The following is a 20853-nucleotide window of genomic DNA, read 5'->3' on the forward strand; positions in this document are numbered from 1 at the left end:
AAAAAAAAAAAAAGGCTGGGTGCTGTGCCTCACACCTATAATCCCAGCACTTTGGGAGGCCAAGACGGGTGGATCACCGGAGGTCAGGAGTTCGAGACCAGCCTGGCCAACATGGTGAAACCCCATCTCCACTAAAAAGACAAAAATTAGCCGGGCATGGTGGCGGATGCCTATGATCCCAGCTAAGGCCGGGGAATTGCTTGAACCCAGGAGGCAGAGGTTGCAATGAGCCGAGATTGCACCGCTGCGCTGCAGCCTAAGTAACAGAGCAAGACACCATCTCAAAAAAAAATAGAATGTTGGCCAAAGATGCAGGCTTTATAGAACCAGACCTACCTGAGACCGGATCTCAACTCTGCCCACTCCCTGGCTGTGCAACCTGTGCAAACTACTTAGCCTCCCTGATCCCCAGTCCCTCCTCTTTAAAAAAAAGAGAGAATGGTGGCAGCCATTTCTTGGGGGCATTGTGAGGAGCAGCCAGTCAGTGAGAAGTGCTTGATGCAGTGGCTGGTGCTCGCCAGGCATATACAGAATGGTGGCTGTCAGCATCATTATCATCAGTCACCATTATTGTCTTTATTACTCAGGAGCCCAGCTGGAGACTCCCATCTTGCTCCTCCCTGAGCTTTTCACCTTGTGCTGAACTTTTTCCTGTGCTTGCTTCACAGGAGCCGCAAAGACAGCCTGGAAAGTGACAGCTCCACAGCCATCATTCCCCATGAGTTGATTCGCACGCGGCAGCTCGAGAGCGTACATCTGAAATTCAACCAGGAGTCCGGAGCCCTCATTCCTCTCTGCCTAAGGTGAGCGAAGACAGCCCTGCCACACAGTTTACCCCACGGCACCCAGGTCAGCCTCCAGGGGGCACTTCAGAGCCTCCCCAGCCCCCTCCACCAGCAGGCGTCCTCCAGGGCCTCCAAGGAGCCACCAGGCCTGTCTCCGTGGTGAGGGTGAGGCACCTGTCAGCAGCCTACACACCTAAGCAGGCTGGGGCTCAGGGAGGGAGGAGAGCTACTCCACTTGGGGCCTGTTTAGGAGCCTGGGGACTGTGAACCAGCCTGTCGTCCCCATGTCACTGGGCCATGGGGTGTTCTCCTTGCCCAACCCTCTGGCTGGCCTAGGTGGTGAGAAGTCTGCCATCCTTCCTAGAGAAGGGCTCTCTTGTCTGCATCTCGTATCGAGCCCAGAGCAGCGCAGTCCCCAATGGGCCCAGCATTGTGGCCAGAGAGCCCCATTGGTCTCTGATTGCTTGCTTGACAGACCTTCCTCATTCGCAAGTTCTGGAGTCAGAATCCACAGGGAATAGGTGCTAAAGAACTCTCCTTTATCCAGAGAAGTGTTCCTCAGCCCTGTTCCCCTTAGGAAGACTCTGTGACCCAGGGGTCTCAGGTGCCCCCAGCCACCCACAAGCCCAGGGCAGGGATGGCAGGGTCCCCAGTAGCACTGGTTTGTCAGGGCGGGGCTGCTTGCTGCTTTTCTCATGCAAAACACTCAGTTCTAAAACCTAGTGGCCAGCCCAGCAAACTCCTTGAGGGACCAGGAAGCCCAGCTGTGTCCCTTCTGCTTCTGTCCACAGTGCCAAAAGCCCAGCCCAATGGCCAGAACTCAGCTCTGTGCTCAGGACTGCTGCACGGCTGCATCTGCTACAGCTGGCTACCCCGCAGCCCTGGGGCTCCACCCACACTTTGAGCAGCAGAGGCACCAAGAGTAACTCTAAACTCACAGAACAGTGACAGGGAGGAAGATATGGCACAGTTGGGACCCTCCCCACTGTCCCCAGCACCTGGGAGTGAGTTTGAAGGGTAACCAGCCTTGGCCAGCCACCCTGGGCAGCGGACAGAGAGCAAGTGGCCAGAATGAACAGGACCTGGCGGGGTCTACCGCCATCCCACCACTACATCCTCCCTAGCCACTTCTCTGGCCAAGGCCCAGGGCCTTTCAACTGGTGAAGGGTTAATTGCAGGCAGCCTGAGAAGGCACAGGGCAGGTTCCACTTCCTTTGCTGATGGGCGGCTCTGCCCATTAGCTGCCCCTGCCTGCCACTCCCCCAGGTGTATTTCCAGACTAGGGATTAACAGTAACTTTTGTGGCTCCCTGAGTGACCCCACTTGGCTTCAACTTGCTTGCTTGCTTTTTTTTTGAAGATGTGCTGTGGCCTTTGGGCCAGCCACTTAAATGTTATGGGAAAGCCCAGGAGCAGGTGGAAGATTCTGCCCTGGACACTGAAGTGTCCCACTGTGGAGGCACTATCCCATCGTCCCAGGGAAACTTGTCTAGACACTACCTCACCTCCGTCCCCCAAGGAGGGATGTGACCCCCTCTTACCTCTGGGCGTGACCTCAGCAATTGCTACCTTCCCTCTCTGGCCTCAGTTTTCCTAAGGGAGACAAGCTTGAATCTCTGCAGGATCTCTGCAGGGCTTTTGAACTCAGTGTTTTCTGCTAGCCTTGAGCACTTTGGAAGGATAACCTTAGATAATTTGTGAGAGGGGCTTCTCTTTGAAGGTGCTGAAATGAGCGTATTTAGATACAGTCCCCTGTTGATGGACAGGTAGGGAGCCAGGAGAGCATGTACCTGGCCTGCAGACCATAGTCCCCACTGTCCCAGAGCTTTGGCCAGGCCTGCTGTGCTTGGAACTATTTCTAGGCCCAGCTCCTCACTGTCTCCATGTTCCCATTCCCAGGGGCAGGCTCCTGCATGGACGGCACTTTACATATAAAAGTATCACAGGTGACATGGCCATCACATTTGTCTCCACGGGAGTGGAAGGCGCCTTTGCCACCGAGGAACATCCTTACGCGGCTCATGGACCCTGGTTACAAGTGAGAAGGCCCTTTTTCTTCTCCCTCCTACCTTTCATAGACTCTTCCTTGCCCACCCCTCCTCTTCTCCCTTGGCAGCTCTTGGTGGCACCCCTTCCTGGGAGGCTGGTCATGAGCGCCTCTTGGATTCAGGGCCTGGGGCCTGTGTGTAGATGTGGAGTATAGATGCTGCTACCCACTCCAGCAGCTCTAGGAGCACTTCCTGACCTTCTCCTCCGTCACCTGAGACACAAGTATTAACTTTCCGGGCCCTGGCTCTTGGTAATTCTGTTTCCCATGGAAATCTAGGTTGGAGGGATGTAAGACTTTCTGTACCCTGGGTAAACCAAGGTACAAGAACTCAAGGATGAAGCAAGATGGGAGGATGTGTGGAGGCCACTCTCCAATGGCTACATGGAAATCCCACCAGAATTCAGACAGTGGCATGTGTGCCTGGACCAGGGACTGGGCAGGCCTCAGTGGGAAGAGCCTCCCTTTCCCAGCCCACCCCTGATCTGACGGCCCTCCCATTCCTCCTGAGTTTGTGTGACCAGAGATCAGCTGGCTGGTCCAGAGCACTTTGTCCTTCCTTTGCTCTTCTGGCTGGAGCGAGCTTCAGAGCTGATGCCAAGCAGGGGTACTGGGGCCTCAGAGCAATAGACCTCCTTCCAGCCCCCACCCTGTCCCGGGTCTCTAATGGGTGCTCAGCCTGCTCCACCACACTCCCGATTATCTTGGAGGGACAGCATCCTTTTTTGGCATTTGTTTTTTTGTTGGGGGTGGGGAGAGGATTGAACGCTTTACCTCACCTCACTCACGAGTATTGAGAAAGGGAACCTGACCCTAAACCTAAAGGTGGCCATACCTGGTTTGTGATGTATTGGAGAGGCATGTGGCATTACAGTAGAGGGGAAGAGAATGATGCTGGGTTTGTGGGTTTCACCCAGTCTGGGGAGTCTGTGAAGCATATGTACTCAATACAGACACATTTTTTGTCCCTGCATGTCTACAGAATTTCTCCTCCTTCAGGCCAGCCCCCTCTTCTCCCCCCACCACCAAAATACTAACCCTTAATTAAAACAAACAGCAAACAAAGGACACCAACCACACTCCCCAGACTAAGCCGAGATAGAAATGGAAGCTAGTGCTTTAGGGATATTGTGTTCCATAAATTATCTTGCCTTTTTCCACTGTTGTTATTATATCGTTTCATAACAAAATTACTTTGAACCATAAAGTTATAAATACATTTTAAAAGTCCCACTTGGTAACATTAGATTTCTGTCCATGTGATGTTGGTAGTTACTGTAACAAAAGCTGTGAAGTGTAATATTTGAAATTAGCCCAGCACAAGTGGAAAGGGCCTCCCCTAATTCCCTACCCCCAGCCATGTCCTGGGCTGCTGCCTCTGCCCCTGTGGAGAACAGGGAGGGAGCAGGCCTGTCTCCTGGGCAGAGCTGCTGAGGAGGCTGGAGGTAAGGACAAGCCCCTGAGAGTTCACAGGTCATCATTCGCAAGTGTCCTCAGGTAGCATGTGTGTGTGTGTGTGTGTGTGTGTGTGTGTGTGTGTGTAAGGTTCAAGCACGTTTTCCTGGGACAGTCAGGACTGGGGCCTCCCCGAACTGCAGAATACATTCTACCCAGTTATGTTTCACATCCTCAGCTCTGAACCTATCCTCGGAGCTCTGCCCTCCCCTCCTGGAATGTCTTTCTGCCCTCCAATTTTCAGCAGCTCAGGAACCTTGGCCCCAACAGGACTGGGCAGATGTCCTATTGCCCCTCAGTCCTCTGAATGCCCTTTGGACCCAACCCCAATTGCCCAAGCCCCTGACCCCCTAGCTTCTGGGGTTCCCACTCCCAGTGCCACAACCCCCTCACCTCCCTGGCAGCCCCTCAGCGAGCCTGAGGCCCAGCACCCGCTGGCTCCCCAGCACATGGTCCCCTCCCATGGGCTGTTGCCCAGGGAACCGGGGCGCGGTGGGAACGAGCTGCTGGCCTCGGCATGTTTCAATAAAGTTGCTGTGCTGGGAGCTGCTCAATCAAAGGCCTGTGTTATGGGCTCATTAGTGTGGTCCACCACGGGGCCGGCTCACAGGAGAGCTCCTGGGAAGGCTGGCGGAGGCCCCACACCCCAAGCACCCACCCTTGATCACCGAGGGGTTTCTCAGGCCCTTTCCAAGGAGCCCTGGGAAACCCTCTGACCCTGCCCCCAGCTGGATTCTCAGCGGTGGAGCCAACACCCACACCAGCCCTCCTCCCCCTGCCAGGCAGTCAGCACTTTCTGCCTCTGACTGCCAGCCAGCCGCCCCTGTTAGGGTCTTGCCACTGTGGTCACAGGCAGCTCCCTTGCTTGTGGGAACCTGGACTTGTAATTACTTGTGGGCCTCTAGGTCTCCCTCTGGGGCTGGCTGTCTCCGTGGGAGTCTGCAGGACCTCCTAGAGGCCTGGGGTTAGACTTGCAGTCGCCAGTGAGGGCCACTCCCCTCGGCCAAGGAGGGCCATAGGCTCCTCAGGAGGGGACCCCAGCACAGAGAGGCCCACCTTTGCTCCCTGCAAGCGTCTCTTGCTCACGTCCCCAGGGTTCCAAGGTGTCTTCTGGGCCTTGTGTGCCCAGGCCTGTTGGAGGCAGAGGAGTAGGAAGGAGCGAAATCCAATAGACCTAGGACATGAAGAGACCCAGTCTTCTGTTCTCTTAACTGCTGCCGGAACTCTGCCATTGGTCCCAGCTGCAACGGAGGGGCTAGGATGACTTTGTTACAGCAGCCTTGGAAGCCCTCACTCCCAGCCTTGGCACCTTGTTCTGGCCACCAGCCCAGGCCTGTTATCTCTTGGGAGGAAGCATGGCAGAGACACCCTGCAGGGGGAAGAGTAACAAAGAGAGGCCGAGAGGAAAAGGTAGAAGGTTTGGGAACCCGAGCCCCTTTTCGGAGCCTGTGGAATGGCCCCAGAGAGGCCTCCACACCCACCTGCTCCCTCACCTTCCCCCATCTGTCCAGACCCAGGAGAGTCAGGGCCCCAGCATGTGGCAAAGCAGGGCTGTCTGCAGACCAGGTGGAGCACAGTGGACACTCCCTGCTTTATGGAGGATCTGGGGGTGCAGGAAGCCAGCACCAGTTCCACAGGCTTTCACTTTCCAGGGAACAGCACCTTGACTCCGTCTGCCCTGCCATTTGCTGTTTTCATCCTTGCTGAGACTGTAAAGCTTATCAGCCAACTCCGGGGCTGTAAGGGAGGCTTTTCAGACCCTGGGAGGGGCCTGCCAAAGTCTGCTCCTGCACCTCCTTCCCCCCAGCATTCCTCACCCTGGTGGCTTTAACAAGCCTCTTTCCCTTGAGCCTGTCAACACTGGACTGTTAGTCTTCTGAGTGGGAGCCCGGCCCAGAGCTGAGTCGTTCATCCGTCCCCAGCCAGGGTTGATCTGAAGGGGGATAAGTCTCAGCCCCAGCGGTCACATAGAGGTCACATCACCAAATATGAGAATATTGTTGTAGGCCCCACAATGCTTTCTCAGCTGTGTGGTGTCTGACAGCTCACCCAGGTGGCGCCTCCAGTCCCAGGCATTCTCTGCCAGCCCTGATGGGAAGCCCCAGGCGTGGGAGAAGACGCCCAGCAGCTGTTCCAAGTGGGCTCTGCTGCTCCAGGCCAGGCTTGGGAAGGTGCTGCCCAGCTCTCCTCTAGACAAGCCCTGCCTTCTGCCACCCATTTGGATGTTGTGTAGAAGATGACTTGGGAATCCCCAGCCCATGCCCTGGGCACCTCCTCTTTGGTGCCTCTACTGTTCCTCCTTCCATGGGTGAACCCAGTCATACTTATTCTCCCTGGAGACCTTTGCTTGGACTGCCCCAGAGACCTTGTTGTCCAGGGGAACACCGATTAAGATTTAGAGCCCAGCAATGCTCGTGGGGAGGTACCCTTCCTTGTAGGAAAGGACTGTGATGCCCCACTGTGTCCCTGGCATCCCACAGCCAAAGCAGGAGTCTGAGTCTGCTTCTGCCACCAGAGCCAACTTTTCACTGCCCACTAAGAACGGGAAATGAGCGAGACCTGTGCCCACACTGCAGCCCGCTACCTGCTGCACCACACGCCTCTGCCTCTGACCTGGGAGGAGGGTGTTCTCCAGGCTGTTTTCTGGCTTTTGTCTGGCCTGTGGAGTAGCGGTGGGAGGGAAGGGACGCAGACAGGACTGCTTCCCCGTCCCTGCCTCCTCCACTGCCATCGTGGGTGCCAGAGCAGCTCCTTGGCAGGATCTTCCACTGTAAACAACACATTTCCTTCCCTGAGAGGAGGAAAGGGAGGGAAAAGAAAGCCAAACTTGTCGGGAAGCAAGAACAACGTGTCAACATGAAGAACAAACAAGGCCCTGGACAAAGTGTGGATTGTCATACCAAGGGGAAGGAGTGGGCATTGTCAGCCACTCTTTGCAGACTCAGAAATATCATTGACCACAGACATCTGAATCGGCGTCAGATCTGCAGCAGCTGGGCCCCTGCCTGCAGCGCAGCCTGGCTTGCCCAGGGCAGGCACTGACACAAGATCACTTTTCGGGTTCCTTTCTGGAACTTGCTGGGACTTGGGGAATTGGGAGGTTGTTGACAATCCTCCTTCATCATCACCCAGCCAAGCTGGTTAAGGCAGCTGGTGTGAGCCCACTGGAGTAGCTGCTGGCCTAGATTCCAAGCCCCCCTGCCTGGCCAAAGGTGGGAACTGGGGGTAACCGGATCCATTGCTCCCCTCGCAGCTCAGCCAGTTTGACAGTAGTGGAGCTATAGCCACCAACTCACCCATACTGGTTAAGCCTGTGCCCAAACCCTCTTTCCCAGCAGCCCCCCACCATGATCTCCTGGGGCACCACTTAAAAATACAAGTGCCGGTCGGGCGCCATGTCTCACACCTGTAATCCCAGTACTTTGGGAGGCCAAGACGGGTGGATCACGAGGTCAGGAGAATGAGACCATCCTGGCTAACACGGTGAAACCCCGTCCCTACTAAAAATACAAAAAAAAATTAGCCAAGCGTGGTGGTGGGCGCCTGTAGTCCCAGCTACTCAGGAGGCTGAGGCAGGAGAATGGTGTGAACCCGGGAGGCGGAGCTTGCAGTGATTCAAGATCACGCTACTGCACTCTAGCCTGGGTGACAGAGTGAGACTCCATCTCAAAAAAATAAAATAGAATAAAATACAAGTGCCCGCCGGGCACGGTGGCTCACGCCTGTAATCCCAACACTTTGGGAGGCCGAGGCAGGCGGATCACGAGGTCAGGAGATCGAGACCATCCTGGCTAACACAAGAAACCCTGTCTCTACTAAAAATGCAAAAAATTAGCCAGGTGTGGTGGCGGGCGCCTGTAGTCCCAGCTTGTTTGTCTGCTGTTAAACAGCAGACAAAACTCCGGTCCCTGGCTGGGCCCAGTGGTTCATGCCTGTAATCCCAACACTTTGGGAGGCTGAGGCAGGAGAATGGCGTGAATCCAGGAGGCGGAGCTTGCAGTGAGCTGAGATCACGCGACTGCACTGCAGCCTGGGTGACAGAGCGAGACTCCGTCTCAGGAAAAAAAAAAAAACAACAAATTTAGCTGGGCATGGTGGCATATGCCTGTAATCCCAGCTACTCAAGAGACTGAGGCAAGAGAATTGCTTGAACCCAGGAGGCAGAGGTTGCGGTGAGCTGAGATCACGCCATTGCACTCCAACCCGGGAAACGAGCAAAACTCCGTCTCAAAAAAATAAATAAATAAATATGCAAGGGCCTTGACCTTGACCCAGAGTATTCTGATTCAGGAGGTGTGAATGGGGCCTAGCATCCCCTTATTTTCAGAAGCTTCCCAGGAGAGTGTGCTGCTCAGATTGATTGGGGGCCTTCCTCTCTTACTAGAGGGTCTCCTCCCTCTGAGGGCTGTTTGTGTACAAACATAAGTGTTTTCTGCCTGGCTCTTGGTAAACGCAAATATCAGTGAGTGCTGTTATCAATATTATTTCTACTGCTACTTTCTGGGCTAGTGAACTGGCAAGATGTATGTATTCACTAGGCTGGCCTGGGAATTTGCCCCACTGCCCTCACTTGGGAACCATCTCTGGGCATGGTTTACCCTCCTTTTTAGTTGGCCAGTCTGATTTTTTAGCAGTATCTGTGACTCTCACGTTTCTAGCCCTCTTAAGTTGAGCAGGTGGCCAGGAAATGTGTGGCTGGTGGAGGTTGGGACTGCTGATGTTCCAGGTCATTGGTAAAAACCAAAGCTGCCTTCCTTTCCATCATCAGAAGACAGAGAAGTCATCCCCATCTATATAGGCTTCTATAGTTGGGGTGTCTTCCCAGACAGGAAAAGAGCATCCTCTACCACCATGAGGTCAGATAGCTGTTCCTCTAAAGTCCAGAGCCTTGAGCCAGGTGCGGTGGCTCATGCCTGTAATCCCAGCACTTTGGGAGGCCAAGGTGGATGGATCATTTGTGGTCAGGAGTTCAAGACCAGCCTGGCCTACATGGCGAAACTCCGTCTCTACTGAAAATATAAAATTTAGCCGGACATGGTGATGGTCACCTGTAATCCCAGCTACTCGGGAGGCTGAAGCAGGAGAATCGCTTGAACCCGGGAGGCGGAGGTTGCAGTGAGCCAAGATGGTGCCACTGCCCTCCAGCCTGGGTGACAGAGCAAGAGATTTCGTCTAAAAAGTAAAAGTCCAGAGGCTTGACTCCTCTGGGTACCTACCCTTGGGCAAAGTGGGGATGATAGTCACCTCCCTAGCAGAACTGCCACAAGGATTTAATGAAATGACACTGATCAAGCTCTTAGCACAGCGCCTGGCACCTGGTGGAGGTACTGCTTCTGCTGTTGGCCATTTTTACTGTCATTTTTATCATCACCATTCCCATTATTATTTGTGACAGAGCCAAGCATCTCTGTAGGGACCCAGTGAGCCTCAGGAGTGCCAAGCCCCAGAACTGCACAGGCTTTTCCCACAGTTGCATCACAAGGGCGAGTCTGTTACTCGGGAGAGCTCCCAGGAGCTGCTCCGTCTTAGCTGTCTATCTCCAGTGTCCTGTTGATACGATCTGTTAACATTCTCAGCTCCAGGTCTGAAATATACAAAGAACAGGGCCTGTTTGTTCAATCCAGCCTTCTAAGGTTTAACTCCCAAAGGAAATTAAATTAGGTGCCTGGAGCTATGACAGTCTGTCGTGTTTTTTTGCAGAGAATGTCACCCTTAATATCATGCAGATCTCATGTATAATTTTTCCCCTTTAATTATTTTAAAATAACGTGAAGTTTCCAGCAGGAACCAGCAAATCACCAAAAGCAAAAATGGAGGAGCAACTAGGGTTTGTCCTCATTTTTGATCTGGCCATCCCCTCCCTGAACTGAGTCCAAAATAAGTCCATACACAGATGGTGCCGCGCATGGTGGTTGCTCTACTAAAAGCCACCATAACTCACCCTCTCCCTAGCACCAGTTCCAGACCTTTGTCAGAGGAACCAGCTTAGAGTGAACTGAATGTTGGTGGCATTACGTTTCCTTGAAGAATAACTCTGGCATCTCACTGGGTGACCACAGCCCCTGTGAACCGTTGCCCCTCTTCCTGTCCTCCCTCCACCCCATCTCACCCCCAGCACTTGTTATAGTCCCATATCTATTTGCTGATCTGACAGAAGGTCCCTCCCTCCAAGTTATTTGTGAGTTAGAAATTAGCCCAGCCCAGACTGGAGCCATTGTAATATAATTGGGTTTTAGGTATGCTTGTGTTTGTGCTAGCATTTGCAGAGATGGCAACGAGCCCCGGAAATGCCAAAAATATGAATGTAACTTTTGTACTACTTGAGCAGACTGGTGATAACTGGTGGGGAAACTGAACTTTTGGGGAGGACACCCCTGGGATAAGAGAGTAGAAGGAGCAGGGGCTTAGGCTGTGAGAGGGAGTATGTGTATGACTGGAGTCTGGGCAGAGTCGGCCAGTCCCACTTTGGGGAATTAGGAAGAACTATAGGGGTGCACCTCCCCGAACTTTGCCAACTTTGCCTCTCCTGCTGTGTCTTGTCTCTGTCCTCGGTCGGGGCCCTAGCTCCTAGAACAGAGTTTGGTGAGGAGATGTGGACCAGTGGTCAGAGCTATTTTGTTCCTGCTATGGGCCTGGAGCCTGGGAAGGCTGGGTCTTTTGTCTCCCTGCCAACCAAGAGAGAGTTCTTGTCCCCGTGGGAAATGGACTGCCTTCATGCCTGTGTCCCTGGAAGGATGAATAGATGAGTCAGTGTCCTGGGGGTGAGAGTTCAGCATTCGGGAGCAGTACTCCAGGCACTAACTTGAGAGTCCAGACATGACCAGTATATGGTCTTAACCACTGACAAGCCGTGTGACACTGAGCAAATTACATAACCTGCCTTTGCCTCAGTTTCCTCACTTCCTCAGGAGACAGGGAGTGAGCAGTTAGCATGCCCGGTATGATGGCGGCTTTTCTGCTCACTTGGGGGTAGTGTTCTTATTTCTCACTGCCTCCTCCATCCCCATCCACTTCTTGCTTTGGAGACCTCTATCCTGCGAGCTCCTGAGCCGTCCTGTGTGCTCATCTTCCTTGTTACCTCACAGTGTGGAAACTTTTGTTCTTGGCAACTGACAATTCCCAGGGGAAACCTGGTGGGTATTTTTTCAAGTTCTCAATTCTCCTCCTCACAGGGAGGGTTTCCCCTCAGAGGAGCCCCTCACCTGGATCTTCACCCCGTTATCTTTCTTCCTTTGTGCCCTACCTGGGTGCCCAAGGTGTACAGGAGGAGACAGAGTTGTGGCCTGGGGGTACAGAAGGCTCTGCAGTGGAGGGAGGCTGGGAGGCCCTGGGGACCAGGACAGGGAGGGGGAGGGGTGAAGGAAGGGGTCAGAGTTGGAAGAGGAAAGGCATCCTCACCCAGGGCGTGGTAGGGTGCAGACCTGGGATCAACTTGGCCTGGCTCTGCATAGCAGCCTGACCAGAGTGGGGGGTGGGAGAAAATGGCCCAGCAGATTGAGGAAGGCCTGGTTTTAAAGGCCCTGAGAGCCCTTGGACATTGGTATTGGCTGTGAAAACTTCTTCAGCGATGAAGGTGGTGGTTGTGCCAGCCAAATAGTGGGGCCAGACTCAGCATCAAAGCGAGAGGCAATGAGGTGTCAGACTAGAACAGCAACGTGGAACACTGGGAGGTGACCTAGAGAAGAGGAATCTCAAAGAAGGCTGGAGGAACTTAGTGGCTGATCGAGCCCACCAGGGCAGGGGCTTGGGAGCTTCCAGTCTGGGAGGATCTAGCTACTGTGAATGGGAATGGAAGTTGGGAGTCCCTTTGTCATCTGTAAAATGAGAGATGTTGGTCCACAATCTCCAGATTCTCCAACTCAGACAATCTTGGATGTACCTTCCAGGGCACTTCCAGATTCCACACAGGGCTTGTATTCCAAATCCAAACAGATTCCTTTTGTCCTGCCATGGTGAGGGGGCAGAGGGGGATATGAGAGCCTGACTGGGCAGCAGCTTTAATTTAATTTTTTTTCCCTTTTGATTTTTCTTTTTTGTTCCTTTTTTTTCCCTGAGATTCCTTTTTACCAGCCTCACCAGTCTTCATTTCCCTTCTGGGAGCAGCAGTCCCAGCCCTCCCAATGTCCTCCCTCCTCTCCCCATTGTCCCCCCCTTTCCTTCTATGCCCCAGTCTGATATTGCAGGGAGGTGAGGGTGTGGGGGGAAATGACAGTTGGGGACAGGCCTCAAACACTTCCCTCTGTCCCTTGAACAGATCACAGTGAGCTCGTCTCTCCTCCATGGTCAGAAGAGAGGTATAAAGCTTGGTGGTTGGCAAAAAGATCATACATTTAAAAAAATAATAATAAAAGCCTGCCTTGTGCCTTCACAGATTCTGTTGACCGAAGAGTTTGTAGAGAAAATGTTGGAGGATTTAGAAGATTTGACTTCTCCAGAGGAAGTAAGCTTGTTTGACCTTCCATGACAACGGGTCCCATCTCTGGGACCGTGTGTGTGTGCTTGCGTGTGTGCGTGTGTACGTGTGTGCGTGTGTGCTTGCATGTATCTGTGTGGCTGCATCTGTGGGCTCCTCCCCAAGGTGCAGGGATAGGCTGGAGAGGAGAATGTAGATTTCTTTTCTGTTTCTATGCACTCTCACCATCCCCTGCCCTACCCCCAGCCCTTGTAAGGACACCCAGCAAATCGTCTGAATTGCCAGCTCCTGAGAGCCTCATTGAAGAGGAAGCCAGGGCCTTCAGGCTAGTACGAGTTCTCCCCAGCCCCTGCTGTTCCCTGGCAGGTTCTGAACAGAACACCCATGTCTGTTGCCAGAGAACATTCCACTGGGGAGTTCTGGTGGGCAGCAAGGGACTCCTGCCCTCGCCTTGGGCCACCCAGGAGCCACTCTCTCTTCTTCCTTCTCCAGCCATGAGCTGTCCCCTCTTAGTCTCCCTCTTCCAGCCCTGGCACAGAGCCGGAGGAGCTGGCAGGCCAGCTGTGGCTATGCCTTCTCTAGCTACTCCTCTGGGGTAGAGGAATGGAGTCCATAATCCCCTTTGTTTTTTCTCCCTTGTTCCCGGCATCCTCATTTGTGGGGACTTACCTCATCCTGGAAAGTCCCTTCCCCTCCCCCTGCTCCTGCCCCCAGCACCCCAGCGGGATGGGAGCCTTCCTGGCCTCAGTGCCCCATGGGTTAGTGAACATTAGCAGGCTGGCTGGGCCTCCGGAGAGCTCTCCTGGGCCCTGCCCTGCCTGTGGCAGAGACAGACCCTTCCCTTGCCCGGTCTGCCGGGAAATGTGCTTGGGGGAGAACTCCTTTGCCTCCCAGGGGCCAGGCTTTCTACCCAGAGGGAGGCCAGGCAGGAGCTAGGTTCCAGCCAGGGTTGGAGCTTCCAGATTCCAGGGCTCCCCGGGCTGTACCAGCTAGGACACAGTCCTCTGGTGTTCAGGAAGCTGAGGGGAGTGCACAGGGCAGGACTGTCCAGTCCAGGTCTCCAGGTGGACAGGAACTCCCCAGAGCCAGGGTCACCCCAGTAGAGCAGTGTCTCCTCTGTCCTCTGGGATGCAGCTTGAGAAATTTGTTCATTTATATATTCTAAAGCCATCAAGCACCCAGTCCATGCCAGCCAATCAACCCCCACAAGTCTCTGGTCCCTGAGTCCCAGCTCCCCATTCAGTCAGACCAGAGCCAGCTGCCCAGAAGCGCTTCCGGAGAGGCCTTGTCGCACTGGGATGGCACTGTGCCAGGCTGCTGCTTTGAGCTTGGGGGCAGGAGGGGGACAGTCCAGGCAAGAGGAAAGTAGGTCACTAAAAATGACTTTCTTCTTTTTTTCCTTTTCGGTCCAGAGGCTGTCCCCACACCCTGCCTCACTTGCCACTTTGGTCCTGGCAGAGACAGTCCCCTAGCAGAGGGAGCGAAGAGGGAGGCAGCCAGGAAGGGTTGGGCTTGTCTGCCTTCAGCCCCAACCCCAGGCAAGCTGAGAACACTGTTCTCTCCTTTCCCCCCTGCCCTGACTTCTGGCCTAGCCAAGTTAGAAAGACAGACCCTGGGCGGGGCGCAGTGGCTCATGTCTGTAATCCCAGCACTTTGGGAGGCCGAGGCAGGTGGATCACCTGAGGTCGGGAGTTCGAGACCAGCCTTACCAACATGGAGAAACCCCGTCTCTACTAATAATACAATAGTTAGCCGGGCGTGGTGGCCCATGCCTGCAATCCCAGCTACTTGGGAGGCTGAGGCACGAGAATCGCTTGAACCAGGGAAGCAAAAGTTGCGGTGGGCTGAGATCGCGCCATTGCACTCCAGCCTGGGCAACAAGAGCGAAACTCCGTCTCAAAAGAAAAAAGACCTTGTGTCTAAGTTCCAGCATCAGTCCCAGGCAGTGAGCATTTATTGAGCACCAGCTGTGTACCAGACTGTACGCAAAATCTTACAGTAAAGAGGGAATAAGAGGCATCAGCCTCTCTCCCTTCCCCTACCAGAAGCTCCCAGGTGAACGAGAGAAACACAACTGTAGGCAAATCAGTGATTCCTGGGGTAGGGTGGGAAACATTTGGCTCTCCTTGGCCACCACTGGGAGCACTCTGAGGCTGGTAACCCTGGGAAGCGGTGCGAATGAACACGGGGAACAGGGTGGGGATTGGCCCCTCTTGAGGCTGCACCAGACCCAAGGAATCGCCTCAAGCCACACTTGTCCCACTCTTCTGCTCCCACCAAGGCTGCAAGTGTGTTTTTGACTTTGGGGCTGAACTGGGGTCTCCTTCCCTTGGGAGCCTTTGGCCAAGGCTACAGAGGACAGGTTCCAGGGTTCTTCCTGCACTAGCCTCGGAAAAAGAGGCCATGGCAGTGACAGAGTTCAGGCCACTTCCCCACAGCCTCCAGACCCTCCCCCAGCCCCCCATCCTCCAGCCCCAGGGCCTCAGGGAGCAGATTCCTTACATGCCTGTGGCCAGAGGCAGAACCAAGGAAGTGAGCAAGAGGGAGGTCAGCTTAGTGGAGAAAGGAGGAGAAAACGCCCTCCTCCAACCTGGCTCATTATTAGCAGGCCGTGGGGAAAGAAGGGGTCACCAACTCCAGCCGTTTGAGCCCAGCCTCCCACCTGGGACAGGCCTGGGCAGTCTCTAGAAAGAGCACAGTGGATTCTGCTAACCACTCACACTCCTGGTCTGTGCTTGCTCCCTCCACAGTTCAAACTTCCCAAAGAGTACAGCTGGCCTGAAAAGAAGCTGAAGGTCTCCATCCTGCCTGACGTGGTGTTCGACAGTCCGCTACACTAGCCTGGGCTGGGCCCTGCAGGGGCCAGCGGGGAGCCCAGCTGCTCCCCAGTGACTTCCAGTGTAACAGTTGCGTCAATGAGATCCCCACAAATAAAAGGACAAGTGTGAGGAAGACTGCGCAGCACCACCCTGCAGCCCAGTGGGGTGCCGTGCACAGGCCACAGGCCCCCCACCTCACCTCCAGCTCAGGGGCCGCACCCCCCAGCTGCCTAAGCCCTGTGACTCATCAGGCCAGTGAGTGGGCAAATGCGGACCCTCCCTGCCTGCAGCCCGCACAGATTCTGGTTTGAGGTTTGACTCTGGACCCTGGCTGTGCCCCTAGGTGGAGACAGGCCTCATTCTCACCTACCCCCTGCCGCACAGCCCAGCAGGAGGGAGGCGGACAGCCAGGTGCAGAGCGCGTGGAGGCAATTCCTAGCTCAGCTCTGGAAGCCTTTGCTACTCAAGCTCCTCTGGCCACGGAACAATTCCTCTGATCATGTTTGGTTTTCTTCTTCTTCATCCCTATTTTATTTTGTAGAAACCGGATGGTATTTTATTGCTCTGCAAAGATGTCCAGAAGCCATGTATATAATGTTTTTTAAACAGAACTTTATTCCCCATCGAACTTTCGTATTCTCTGACAGAGGCCTAGGGCTGTCTCTCTCCTTGGGCTGCCACCAGAGAAGGTGCTTGGTGTTCGCCTGACAGCCCAGAGCCCTGGAGGAGCCGGCTGCACACAGAGACTTTTCTTCCCAGCTGGGCCTGGTGGAGCCCAGGGCAGGGGGAGAGGAGAGACACTCCCTTGTGCAGCTTTGAGTCTGGTTTAGCTGGGGCCAGGGAGGGGTGCTACTGTTTTCCAAGTGAATGAGTCTCAAAGACTCGGTGACCCCAGCCTCATCTTCTAGGCCTTTTCCACCCAACCAGGCCTACCTGTGAGAGGGTGAGGTTCAGCACGTCACACACCATCCCCACTGTCACTCAGGGCCTGGGTTTCCAGCTCTGTAATCAGTCCTGTCCCATTTCCTCAGTCCCTGGGCCTCCCAGCCTTCAGGCTGCAGGGCTGGCTTACTAAAACTGAAAAATCCACCTCTCAACATCTCTTTCACTCTGGTTCTGCTAACACTGCTCTCTGCCGCCCTCCCATCCTCCCTGTATCCATTCATGCCCTATCTTTCATTCTCCACTCCTCATCCCGTCTCCTTTCTGGCATCCTGGCCTCTCATGGTCTTCAGCCCCTCACCCCCAGTACTGCAGATCTCAGTCTGCCTTCCAGAAGCCAGCCTATCTCTAGCCCATGGTTTTGGAGTTCCTCTCGGTTATCTCCCACTCCTGACCTGGAACCAGCAAGCCCCTTTCCTGCCTTCTTACCCCCAATTCTAGGGACAGGACTGCTGTCATACTTCAAGATCACTCTTTACACCTCTTCAAAGCAAAGTCATGACCATGCAGGGCTCCTCATTGCTCCCATCTGCCTCACTGCACATGCAGGCACCACCAGGGATGCCACAGGAATGCCCACAGGGTGCAGGACTCCACTGATGAGAGATCCAGTTAAAGAGCTGCCCCCAGGGGTATGAGGGCACGAGCTGGGTTCTCCAGGGAGCAAGAGTTGAACCTCCATGGAACCACTAGGCCTGGCCTCTTCTACACATCCCCAGGGCTATCTGGTTAACTCCATCAAGCTCAGAGTTGCAAGGCACATCAGCCTGGAGTATTTGGGAGAGACTGGCTCCAGGTCCCCACCAGCCAAGATGCAAGCCACTCGGGACCTGATGTCAGCAGCTGTGCCTCTACTGCCCTGAGGACTTCCCAGAGGGAGCCCTACTGGCCATCCCCCACCACAGCAGCCCTGCCTGTGAAGCCCTTGTCTTCTGACATTTCATAGGCAGAGAGGTGCCATCAGTTCGCCTCCATTCCTTGCCACGGTGACCAGCCTCTCCCTCAACTCTCTCTTGCTGGGGACCTGCCTGAGGGCTCCCTGCTGCAGTTTGCCCTGCTTCCATCTGCTGGGTGCCTCCATCGTTGGTTGGGTGGGGATGGGTCATTTTCTGAGCTAAGCTTTGTCATTAGTTTGTGAAGCACCTGGTCAGCAACTTGCCCCAGGCCTGGAGGGTCTTTGCGGAGTGAAGGTAGACACCAGCCAGCATAGTGGCCCTGTTCTAGGGGAGCAGGGTAAGGCAGGAAGAAGTGGGTGAGCTCCGAGATGATAAGCACATGAAGCCTGTGGCCCCTTCGTACCCCCAATATGTCAGGAGCCTCATGCTCATCCAAGATCCTGCAGGGGCCAGGATCCATCTCACTGGCTCTGAGGCAGGACAGGGCATCACGCATCTCTGACCAGGCCTCCTTTCCCATGAGCATTGGTGCCTCCCAGAGGTTTCTCAGGCTGCTGGCTGGTGAGAGATGACCTTAAAGAAGATCAAGCCAAGCTGACCGTGGACCCTGCCCAGCACAGCTGCTGGCACAGGATGCTTGGTGAATGTCCCCTTTCCCTCCCTGCAGCTCTGTGGGAACCCCTGACCTTGTAGTGGGTGGAGGAGGTAAGGGGCCTCCCTCCCTAAATCTGCCTCTTCTGCAAGCTACTTGGAGACTTGCCTAGTCCTACCCACCCCTCCAGGTCCTGAGAAGGGCCTTTCCCTTTGCTGTTTGCCTGCTATATAAGGCAGGATCCTGTGGCTCCGCTGGCTCAGTGTAGGCTGCAGGAGGACCGCAGACTCGGCTGCAATTCTGAGGGGGGTTTGGGAGGCTTGTGCGAGGTCTCAGGCCTGTCTGGGGAGCTGGTGCCTCTTCCTGCCTGTATCTTTCTCTTCCAAGGGCAGTGCTCCAAGGCAGGGACTGGAGACGCCGAGGGGAGAGTCTAAAAGGGCTAGAGCATTTTTAAAAATAGACACAGGGTCTTGGGACTGGGGTTTCAGATTCAGTTGCAAGCAGGGAGAAAACCTGAAGGTCGGTGCCCCTATGGGGCTGACCAGTAGAGAATTTCCTTTACTGTATTTTTGTATCTGGTCTTCCCTCTCTGGCTTCTGGGACATCCGTGCCAGGTGAGGTGCCTGGGGTCCTGTTACAAGTCAGGAGCCCTGTAGAGAGACCCCTCCTTTTGTACAAGTACCTGAATGCTGCAACCAGCAGATTTTTGTAAAATTTTATATTAGTTTTTAATGTCAGTGGCGACTCGGTTCCTGGGGCTGCAGCCAGCCTGGGACTTTTGTAAGAATTTTTGGGTGACTCACTTAGATATCGTTTCCTTCTTGCCCCCTCTTCCTCTCTGTAATCTAAGTGCATTAAACATCTTTGCAGAAGTGCCTGGGTTGTGTGCTCATTTCTGGCTGCCGGGAGTAGTGGAGCAGGAAACCCGGGGCCCTGGCAGAGGGAGTGGGTTGTACTTAGCCACTTAGAAGCCAGGATGGAGGGAGGCCCCCAGGATTGTTGTCGAGAGTGGAGGAGGTGCCAGGGAGTTGGGATCACACAGCTGGTGGCTCTTCAGTCATGAAGAAATGACTTTGCAGGGACAGGCTCTCCCTCACTGGTCCTGAATTCCTCTAAGGTCAAGCGGGTAGGAGCGAGGAGCAGTCTGGGGAGATGAGGCGGTGGGAAAAGGCCCTCTCCCTGCCACTTCATCCCTCTTCTACCCTCCTCTCACCAAAAACCCCTTTTGCCTTAGGAAGAGGGGCCCAGACAGGTGAGGAGGGCAGGCCCTCCTCATCTCCTTCGGAGTCCTTGCCCCGGCTTCCAGCTCCTCTCACATGACATCTAAATTCTACCTCCTAATCCAGTGCCCAGGGGCAGGATCCAGATAGAAGGTCAATTCAGAACCGGCGACACCCACTGGGTGACACAGAGGCCAGCCCACCCGCCGTAGCAACTCCACTGGGCCTGGCAGCGGAGGGAGGTATCGGGTATATCTTCCTTTCCTGGACTGCCCAGCTCCTGCCTCTCCAGGGCTGGGGGGCAGCAAAACAGCCCAACGCCCAGTGTGGGGAGGCATTGCACTGGGGGAGAAGGCACTAGCCTGGCATTCAGGATGAGGGCTGCACCCAGAGTTCTTGGAACCTGTGACCACCCGGGCCCTCACATATTCATTCCCTTCTGGTTTTCTATCCTGGACAGTGGCAGGGGATTTGGGTGGGCCTGGGGCGGAGGTCCTAGGGCATCATAAGCAAGGGAGAGGGGATGTTAGCTCCTATGAGGGGGCTCTTATATCCTGTCCCTTCTGTGAGACCTAGCCATGTGGGGGGCCTTTGCTGAGAGGTCCACATTCCTTCCCCTGCAGCCTCTTACTGAACTCTCGAATGGAGCAATGCAGCAGGTCCTGTCTGGGGCCCTCATGCCCTTTCCCTTTTCTGCCTGGAGACTGGGGGCTGGGGGAGGTATCCTCATCTGACTTTAGCCTACAAGGACACAGTATCAGGGTGAAGTTCTTGCCCCAGAGAATGCAGAATAGCAAGATCCTCTGCTTAGGTGGTTCTGCAGGACACCAGGCTGAGGCTGTTTCTGGAAAGAGAAGGACTCCTGGGCCTAGGGCAGAGACCCCAGCCCTAGAATTAAGGAGGAGAGAGATCTACCATGCCATCTGTAATATCTCCTCCAGAAAGTCCTGTGCATTCCTCCCAGGCGTCTGCTTTGCCTCATCTGGGGTGCTGGGGGCCCTGGGGAGGCAGTCCCACAGGCATCAGGGGGGCCGGGAAGCCTGAGAGATTTGCCAAACTGGCCTAACCAGAAGAAGAATGCAAGCTACAAGTGACTCAACCCAGCCAGGCAGGCACTGAGGTGGCGGCAGGCTGCAAGGGGGTAGGTGGTGGCGAGGCCAGGGTGGGGTGATTTGCTGCGCAGGAGAAGGGGGAAGCCTGCAGGGGCAGGTCTGGATGTGGTCTGAGAGGGGCAGCCATCTCCAGGCCCCTTCCAGGGGACATGGTGGGACTGACCCATCCCTCCTTTCCTCCTTATTGCCAAGAAGTCTGGGAGGTGAGGGCAGCATGGGGGAAGAAGCAACTGACTGCTGGTGGGTGTCCATGGCTTGAATGAGCATAGCTCTCCAAGTAACTTGTAGGACGAGGGAGACTTTGAGGGGGTTATCATGAGAGTAGTGGTCTTACTGGGGCCAGAGAACTGGTCTTACTGGGGCAGAGACCCTCTTCCTTGATTTTCCAATTTCACCCATCCTACACCATACATTTCAGTACCATGAGAGCACTGCAAGGACGGAGAATGGAGCTTTTGGGTCTCAACCTTTACAGGACAGATGAAGGCCAACCATGCATTGTCAAGCCTCTACAGTAACACGGTGGGAACGAACTAGAAAACATTCTGTTGTTCCTTTTTTTTTTTTTTTTTT

The 20853-nt window shown here is 54.6% G+C and overlaps 1 protein-coding gene across 2 annotated transcripts in view; it reads left to right on the plus strand.

Moving 5' to 3' along the window:
• The window catches only part of SUFU (suppressor of fused homolog (Drosophila)), a 160071-nt gene extending 141251 nt beyond the window's left edge, over positions 1-18820 (plus strand). Inside the window, exons 9-12 of one of the 2 annotated variants that reach the window (XM_011977477.1) lie at positions 669-803; positions 2684-2822; positions 12658-12726; positions 15450-18820. In XM_011977477.1, the coding sequence (XP_011832867.1) occupies positions 669-803; positions 2684-2822; positions 12658-12726; positions 15450-15539 (433 nt within the window). In that variant the 3' untranslated portion in view covers positions 15540-18820. Of the gene's footprint in view, positions 1-668; positions 804-2683; positions 2823-4464; positions 4846-12657; positions 12727-15449 lie in introns of those variants that run through there. The other variant, XM_011977478.1, reaches the window with a different exon arrangement.
• Positions 18821-20853: the final 2033 nt, after the last annotated feature.

This window comes from Mandrillus leucophaeus, unplaced genomic scaffold (assembly GCF_000951045.1).
Source record: "Mandrillus leucophaeus isolate KB7577 unplaced genomic scaffold, Mleu.le_1.0 Scaffold18, whole genome shotgun sequence".
Taxonomy (NCBI): Eukaryota; Metazoa; Chordata; class Mammalia; order Primates; family Cercopithecidae; genus Mandrillus; species Mandrillus leucophaeus.